We start from the raw sequence: 8,831 nt of genomic DNA, 5'->3' as shown, positions 1-8,831 counted from the left end.
TTTGCCTGCAGTGCAGTCTGCGAAAGAGAGCTGTTTAGACTTCTGTGTATGTGTACAGTCATACCATGTAGGTGTCTGTAAATCTTCTCAGGTTACTTCCCAGCTGCAGACCTGGAGTTCACCTTCTTTCTGAACCACAATCACTCACTATAAGCACTTTTGAGCCGATGTCAGAGAGGAAGTGGCCTGGAGGTAGAAGGATGAAAATGAATCACTTGGATCAGTTGATGGGACAAAGATGGCACTTAGGTATAAATAGTCCTGCTCTCTGTACAGACTCTCACATCTGCCAGGACAGCGCTGCAGCGAGGTGCCATGAAGGCCAGCGGACTCTTGCTTTTTCTGGCAGTTGCACCTCTTTTTGCAGCCCCTTTGTCCAGAAAGGAGGGAGAACAGAAAGAAGACAACTGGATTTTTGCAGAGGTTAGCTGAGCCTTTAAAAGGATCATGTCTCCTTGACTTTCAGTCAGAATGAGCACATTTTCTGAGAAGACCCCCAGAAAATAGTGATAACCTGTCAGGAATCCAGCTAGCACTTAATTCAGACTTCAAATTTAAACCCTCCAGAGTACCACCTTTTTCTTTGACAAAATAAAGAGGGACAAATTAAACAGCTCAGATGAACACAATTTAAATATTGAACAAACATGAGGGGGTCCATTGTATTAATTTGTTCTTGCTCTGAGCTCAGAGAGGCTCAGAGCATATTACTGTACTGTAATATGCAGTTAGTTGAATTATTTAGTCTTTTTGTTCTTTCAAAATATTAGGCTATTGACGATTGGGCAATGGTCTTGAAGTACAGATACACGAAAATGTAAAATCTCTTCAAAGTTGAAAACGTTTAGTCTCCAGGAAAGTCTTGTATGTCTTCTTAGCCTGGCTCCTTGTGTGTGTGTCTGCAGAAGTACCTCCGCAGGTTCTATGGCCTCTCCCCACCTGGTCTGCGGGGGCAGCCAGGGTCCCCCGACTCCGTGCAGCTGAAGATCCAGGAGATGCAGGGTTTCCTGGGGCTGGAGGTGACCGGACAGCTGGACCCCGACACGCTGGCTGTCATGAACATGCCCAGGTGTGGAGTCCCTGACGTGGGGGAGTATAATCTCTTCCCCAGGAATCTCAAATGGAGAAACAACAACGTGACCTTCAGGTAGGATGGTCACAGCTGGGCTACGTCACCTGGAAAGATGTGCCAGTGTTTTGAAATATTTTCTAAGCTGCCATTGTTTCAGAAGAGCATTGAGTTGGATATGCCACAAATTCACTGTTAGAAGCAGTCTAACATACAGTACCAAAAGGAAAGATTCCTTTATTAATGTTTCTGAATATGTTATATATATGTTTTTTACTCATATAACTTACGTACTATAGAGGAATTATTTTAATTTACTAGCAATGTGTATTAAACAGTAGAACTTACTTCCTGACTAGTCAACTCCAAATGAATAACATTTTAATTTTTATTTTCTGTATTATAAAATAAGGAAGCAAAATGCTCTCTCCTAAGTTGACTAGAGTAGTTGTTCTTTGGTTTTTATTTTTTTTTTATTACTGTTTGCTTCAGGATTGTAAATTACACCCCGGATCTGAAACCTTCTGAAGTGGACAGGGCGATCCATAATGCTCTCAAAGCATGGAGTGATGTGACCCCTCTGGTTTTCAAAAAGATACACAACGGTACTGCAGACATCATGATAGCTTTTGGAGCAAAAGGTAACCTTCCTTCCCTCCATGCCTGTTTCACAGTGCAGTGACAGTTGTGTGGTACCTGGGAAATGTGTTTCAGAGCCATTTCTGCCCAGCTGGAGGACAGTGATAGGATGTTTCATTGAATCCCCATTTCCAGCTGTACTCCGTGTATAACCCCGATCTTTCTTCCTGCCGCAGAACACGGAGATTTTAATCCCTTCGATGGGCCCAACGGCTTGCTGGCCCACGCCTACCCTCCAGGGAATGGGATTGGAGGAGACACGCATTTTGACGAAGACGAAACATGGTCAACCGACTCAAGCGGTACAGTAATTCTCGGGGCTTGTATTTTAGCTTCCAGCCATGGCACCCATGTAGCCCCAGCAAGCCCACCGCGAAGAGCCGTGCCATGACTAATACAGCATGTTCTGTGTCTTCTGCGTAGGCTACAACTTGTTCGTCGTTGCAGCCCATGAGTTTGGCCACGCGCTGGGCCTCGCCCACTCCTCGGACCCGGGGGCTCTGATGTTCCCAGTGTACTCTTACTCCAGGGGCTTCCCCCTCGCTGAGGACGACATGCACGGAATACAGGCTCTCTACGGCAAGTGGGGAACTGAGCTCGCCGGTTATCCTGTGCCGCACAGGGACAGCGAGGACCCGTGTCCACACTTGTGAGAACCGCGGTGCTGCTCCCGGGAGCCCTGAAGGAGGGTTAGCGCTGGCTGGAGCAGCAGTGTGACTCTCGCTGACGACACTGCAGGCTTGCATGTGGCTAAGATGATCCAGTGGGCTGTCGGCTGTGCTCTGCCACCTGGGGATTCTACAGGAGTTCTCCTGATAAAACTAAGCACCGATCTCAGCATCCATGTGCAAATAATTTGAGGTGGCTGCAGTGTTAACTTTGGAATTTATTTTTTGCAGTAGTCATATTTCAGGAAGTATGTTTCCCTTTTTAACATTTTTCTAAATGCCATGCTTATATATGTTTCTGAAATATAGAGATATTTTTGTTAAATTTTGCACAAAGTCATTTTTTTCTGTGGGTCATTCTCAAATGCAGGCCCGAACCCCGACCATCGAAAAGTGAAACCCAAGCCTGACGCCCCAGACAAATGTGACCCCATGTTGACCTTTGATGCAGTGACTGAACTCAGAGGGGAAACAATCATCTTTAAGGACAGGTAGCGTCTGAAAACACCTCTGTAACCACTCACTGTGATGTGCAATATAAATATTTTTTTATAAAAACTTTTTATGAAGTACGTAAAGATCCAAAATTTTAAACAAACTACTTCTGATTAACAAAATTTAATATTGAACAACTGATAAGCTAATGAAGCATTATGAGTGTCATTTGTCATAAAAAAAAAGTCATAGAATAACTAAACTGCTTTACTTTATTTGTGGATTGTGATCTTTGGTGGGTAATGACTTTGCGTGACTGAAATGCTGCAGGAGAAGTTTGTAAGACCTTCACCTCAGAGCTCCTGCTCCAGTCAGACTGGCTTGAGAGGGACATTAACCAGCAGCTGGCAGTGGTTCTGCTCTGCTGGTGTCTTCTCGTGCCAGTTTCTGCCAGTTTCCGTGGGTCTCTGTGCTTTGTGCTGGCGGGCTGGTGCAGCTGACTGCGTCTGTGTCCCAGGTTCTACTGGCGCCTGCACCCGCAGATGGTGGAACCCGAGCAAACGCTCATTAAGATGACCTGGCCATCTATTCCGAACAAGATTGACGCAGCCTATGAAAATCCTGTAAAAGACCTCGTTTTCATATTTAAAGGTTGGTTTTCTACTACAATCAGCACTGTGCAGCTATGGGACAGACTGTATACTGTACTGTGCGTGCTGTACTCTACACAGTAGTTCACATTCCTCTCATTGTGTGTTTTATTCATTCTTTCCTGAACTCAGTACGCACAGTTCTTTACCTTCCTCTCCATAGTAAAGTTGTGCTGTGCGCATGCCGCCAGTGTAAGAAACGCCTAGTAAGGAGTTATCAGGTGGACAACTGACATGTTTCTCCTATGGACTGTGTTTTGTAAAGGGCTGGAGGGCTCAGATTTGTCACAACGTAGTGCAAATCTCATCAATGTGTCTTTCCTTTTAAAAATGTGCAAATCGAATGTAGGAAAACTGCAAGCTTCTGCTGGTTGAAACATGAAAGGGCTGTCTGTGTGGTGACTTCTCCCCAGGTATCAGGATGTGGGCTCTCAACGGGTACAACCTGGTGGAAGGCTACCCAAAGTACATTCACAAGCTGGGCCTTCCGAAAAGCATCCGCAGGATCGATGCTGCTGTTTACATGGAGGACAGTGGGAAGACCCTGCTCTTCACAGACGAAGACTACTGGAGGTCAGTATCAGCAGTCTGAGCACCATGATCCATACCCTGACACAGCTGCGCAGAACATGAATCACAGACGCCTGCTCTCACATGGTTTCCTCTAGGTTTCCCAAGAGGCAGGCGGATGTCTCTTGCTCCTTTAAGTAGTACTCACTGGGGTCTTACAGTGGTTTATCACACTTGTGCTTTCACCGTGCTTTTATACAGTGGACCATGAGAATGCCACAATGTGACAATAAATGTTATTAATTCACTGCGGTAAATCAGGGTATTCCTCTGCAATACAGTAGTAAATCACATTGAAACTGAAACCATAGGAAACCACACCTCAACTGAAGTAAGACCATGGGACAGTTCTACACTTTCGATGGTTCGGTGACACAATAATATGTTCCAATGGAGGGGCTGTTGCAGAGAGGAGCAAGCCAGCCAACCATGTTGAACTGGAGCTCTTTCAAGGGGCAGCTCAGACTGATTATCAACTCGCAACTAAAGGAGCTGGAAGGGCCAGATGGACTTCACTTAGGCTGAGATTTTCTTACATTATGTTCATAATTTCTCCCTTGTCCGAGTGTGAGCACGAATGAAATGACTGATGTCTGTTCCTCTCTCAGCTATGATGAGAGTAGTGGGACCATGGACCCAGGGTATCCCAGGTCAATAGAAGATGATTTCCCGGGCATTGGGGAAGAGATGGATGCTGTCTCCTACAAATACGGTGGGTAACCAAGCTCTTCTATGGACCTGTCAGAGAAGTATCTCCTGTCTTTGGCTGGAGAAGAGGCAGATATTAGCTGCACTAAAAAGGCAGAGCTTGGGAACCTAAAATAATGCAGATTTTAGGAGTTTTGTGTGTGTCCAGGTTATGTGTGATCTTCAATGATGCTGGCTCTCTTGAATACACCTTTATCTTACAACTCAAACTGAACACGTTATCTTGTTTTTTTTCCTGCCAGGATATCTGTATTTCTACCGGGGTGCAATACAGTTTGAGTACAACTACAGAGCACGCAAAGTTCTTCGCATCCTGAGGACAAACTCCATTCTCAACTGCTAAAACCCTACAAAGAAAAAAATGACATTTCTGCACATCTTTTTTTCACAAAACTTTATTTTACAGTTTGTTGAGACTTCAAGCCAGGTCTGGTCTGGAAACCAGAGTTCAGTTATTTAATTTTGGTCTGAGGCCAAATGTTATTAAATTATTGATTTTGTTAAATAAATTATTAAGTGACTGAAAAATCCCCATTTTATTCTGCATGTGTTCTTCTGTATTTCTGAGTTACAGGAGTCATAGCAAAATGAAGGGATTTTCCATTTCTGTGGTTCATGGTGTATGTGAAAGAAGTAGCTTCTTATTTCTAGGATATGAAAACTAATTTGTATTGTATGTGTATGAGAGAGAGGAGCAGTGCTGTGTGGAATATAGAATGGACTTATTGAGTTTATTGAAGAACTGAACATTCTTGGTGGTTAATTTCAGTGGTTTGAGCACTTAAAGCCTGAGAAAAGGAAAAACAGAAATAATAAAAATCTAAACACAATAATGTTCCCTTTGTCTAGTGTGTTCTGTATGTCCAATAAAAATAAACAATGTAAGTCTGAGTCCAGGATCATTCCTGACATTACCGACAAAGGACAGGTCAGCCATTGGCTTCTTTTGCATTAGCAGGACGACAGGACACAACGGCAATCATAGCTGGTAACAATCTTATCAGTTCAAAAATCTACAAAAAAAGCATTTTATTGTACATCAGTGGTTAAAAACTTCAAAAGTCTTTAAAACAGAACTTTAGGTTTAATCCTATCCTGATAGATGCACAGAAACAGAGCCATATCTGAGGAGTGCTCTCAGTGACAGACAATATACTATAGGGAATGACATTTAAAGACATTTGGTTTTGCAGGTGCTCAGGGATTATATTTCTTTATTCACACTTATCATCAAACGTAAAACAATCATCAGGTAGGACAATCATTTTAAACCCTCCAGCTGTTCTATCAGCAATTAATCAAGAATACGGTTTCCTATTTCCCCACTCTTGGAGCAATTTTTAAAACTAATTCTGAGCATCCTTAATACTCACCATGGAGTTACATTACACTAGGAATACTCAAATGGCTTTACTATAGTCATGTAAGTGAATAACAGTTACAGAGGACACTGGCTAACACAGTCAAGAGTTTCTACTCCAGTAAGACAGCAAAGTAAACTTTGTGAAAAGAAGATTGGGTGAGAAGTACATAAGATCTCCTCGGAGTATCTTTACATAGAGACATTGGAATTCTCTGCGAAAAGTCTAATATATTTGAATTGCGATTTAAAAATAAGAATGGAAGCTTTTATTAGGTACAGCATATCTTAAGGGGGTATTGATGTCCCAAACAAAAACTACCACTGTGAATGTGTCCTTAAGGAATAATTTTACAGGGGGCTTAAACTCCCTCTCCTCTTCCCTTCACCCTTCAGAAGGAGAACAGTTACTCAAGAAAAGCTTTAAAAGGTCAAGAAGGAGTGTAAGAAGAAGACAGAATGAAATATTTACAGTCATAATTGCAACTCACAACTGGCAGCCCACTGAAGCTCAGCAGGTGTGGGCCTGGTCAGTGTCTGGATGGGAGACGTCCTGGGAAAAACTAAGGTTGCTGCTGTGCTGCTGGAAGATGTGTTAGTGGGGCCAGCAGGGGGTGCTCACCCTGTAGTTTGTATGGGTCCTAATGCCCCTGTACAGTGAAGGGGACACTATACTGTAAACAGGCGCCGTCTTCCAGGAGAGCGGGGAGCCCACAGAGGAGGCCCCGCTGCAGCCTCTCGGGCGAGCAGGCCTTGGGGAGAAACGTGATCTGACTTACAGGTGAGAGTAACGTAATGTGTCATGAAGATCAAAGTACCGATTGTCTTTCTATTGTGGAATGAAATTCTGGAATCTTTGTAACCAACATGAATATTTCTGGACCATTTCTTTCTGATCAACACCAATTTTCTACATTTTACTGTTTGGCATACATTCAGGACATAGGCTTGGAGCATTATACTGCTGCCTTCATAGTCTCTTCAACCACAAGGCATCACTTATTGAGACAACATTACTAATCATATATTTTTTTTAGAAAGTATGAAAAATGAGTTCATACAATGTCAGCAGGACATTGCAAGTATAGAAAGATTCATGAATCATGAATTCCATGAATCAAGGGATTCGTAAGAGTTTCTTGAGTAAAAACCTCATGAGTTGCTCACAAAGCTAATAAAATAAGAAAAAAAATCTGTATGAAAAAACTGATTGAAGTGTTCTCACAGTTTTCCTCATAAAAGCCTAAATGTGTCAGAGACAAGATTAGGAATGTCGGAAATTATCTTAAAGGTTCTAGTACAGTTTGTTGTCCCTTCAGGTGCCTTTCAAATGCTTTATTATCTGCAAAGGTGAATTGAACAAATTTGAAGGAATACGTTTTTAATCTAAAGGTGGTGTTTCTTATCAAATACTGGTCGTGACAATACCTTCTCTTCTAATACAAAATTAGCTGGAATTAACATTTTCCAAACTTAATAAAGAATAAAACTAATCCAAATTAAAATAAAATGTCCCTTAAGTGCATTGGTAATTTTGCAAGTGTTATTCTGCTGTTATTAACAGATTTGTTCTCACAATGACAGGCTAAACAAAACAGCAATACATCAAAGTATTTGCTATTATGAGTCTGCATTGAACTTAAAAGAAGTTTTCAAGTGCAGCCTGAACTGTACAATAGAATGATACAAAACACAAAGAATCATTAATCAAGGAGTGGGGTGTGCATTGCTTTCATCAGATTCAAGTTGAACATCACTTAAAACTGCAAAAGTGCAAAGTAAATTCAATTCTGATCAAATATTATGCAATGTTTTGGTAAAAACACCACAGACGTGGGACTGTAAAGGATAAATACCTAAGCAAACCTCGGGTCATCGCTCGTTTTTGCCAAATGCAGTGCAGAAGCCAGAGTCAGGCAGAGTTGAGCCGAAATACAGAGCCAGTGCCAGACAGCCTTCATGTTTCTGAGGAGAACACTTCCCTCTCGATTTTGCCACTGTCCTGTCAATCAGCTTTTAATGGCGTGCAGGGACCACGTGTTCAAACAAGACCTGTATCTTTACAACACGTTGTCCCCGATCGCAGAGACATATAAATACTGATGTACAATAAAAACAGAATAGCCTCTTTTACATCAGTATCTCATTGGAGGCAGAATACTACTTTCATTTTAAATTGTGAGCAAACAGGCATGATGTTTGAGTACTAGTGTTCCTTGCACTAACAAAATACTGAAATCGAGTCATCATTTTAAAAAAACACAATGTGCTCAGTGGTTGGTATTTCTATAACATTTTTTAAATTTGTTGATTAAGAATCTGCACAAACAGACATTTAAAAAGCTGTGATTTTAGTCACAACACAACCATACCCATCCTGTATAATGAAGAATGAAGCTGGTTGATGTTCATATGAATGAAGCAAACCTGTTTTTGAGAGCCACTGCCCAAGCAATTATCAACAGGCAGGTAGTGAAAGGACAACAGCTCTGTAGAGAACTGGACACATCCTGAAAGACAGACAATCACGAACATCTTATCATGTCCAGCCATTTCTTAAAGGACTGACAGTTTCTTTTATTTCTTTACAAGTGCTCTGCAAAATAATGACTTTACATGGGAAAAACTCTTTTGGCAACAAAAGTCATCACAATACCCTATTCTCTGTTGCAACAAATGAACTGGAAATGAAACATTCCTAGACTTAATAAAGACTAAAATGGATCAAATGT

The 8,831-nt window shown here is 41.8% G+C and overlaps 1 protein-coding gene across 1 annotated transcript; it reads left to right on the top strand.

The window, feature by feature from the left end:
* The first annotated feature begins 315 nt into the window (after nt 1-315).
* Nucleotides 316-5,570, top strand: LOC148830036 (collagenase 3-like). The gene is made up of 10 exons (XM_088921484.1): nt 316-423; nt 906-1,147; nt 1,562-1,710; nt 1,885-2,010; nt 2,132-2,287; nt 2,747-2,867; nt 3,329-3,462; nt 3,875-4,034; nt 4,640-4,743; nt 4,982-5,570. Exons 1-10 carry the CDS (start codon nt 316-318, stop codon nt 5,080-5,082), a joined length of 1,401 nt encoding a protein of 466 aa, XP_088777610.1. The 3' UTR covers nt 5,083-5,570.
* Nucleotides 5,571-8,831: the final 3,261 nt, after the last annotated feature.

Source organism: Atractosteus spatula, chromosome 7 (assembly GCF_055471065.1).
Source record: "Atractosteus spatula isolate fAtrSpa1 chromosome 7, fAtrSpa1.hap1, whole genome shotgun sequence".
Taxonomy (NCBI): Eukaryota; Metazoa; Chordata; class Actinopteri; order Semionotiformes; family Lepisosteidae; genus Atractosteus; species Atractosteus spatula.
The sequence above is the reverse complement of the archived record's forward strand: the minus strand, read 5'-3'. Positions and strand labels throughout refer to the sequence as shown.

Bases quoted from the DNA above. Each gene is read 5' to 3' on its own strand.
- LOC148830036 (XM_088921484.1), top strand. From the start codon at position 316: ATGAAGGCCAGCGGACTCTTGCTTTTTCTGGCAGTTGCACCTCTTTTT. The intron at 424-905 runs GTTAGCTGAGCC...GTGTGTCTGCAG, and splicing joins ACAACTGGATTTTTGCAGAG to AAGTACCTCCGCAGGTTCTA. The intron at 1,711-1,884 runs GTAACCTTCCTT...TTCCTGCCGCAG, and splicing joins GATAGCTTTTGGAGCAAAAG to AACACGGAGATTTTAATCCC.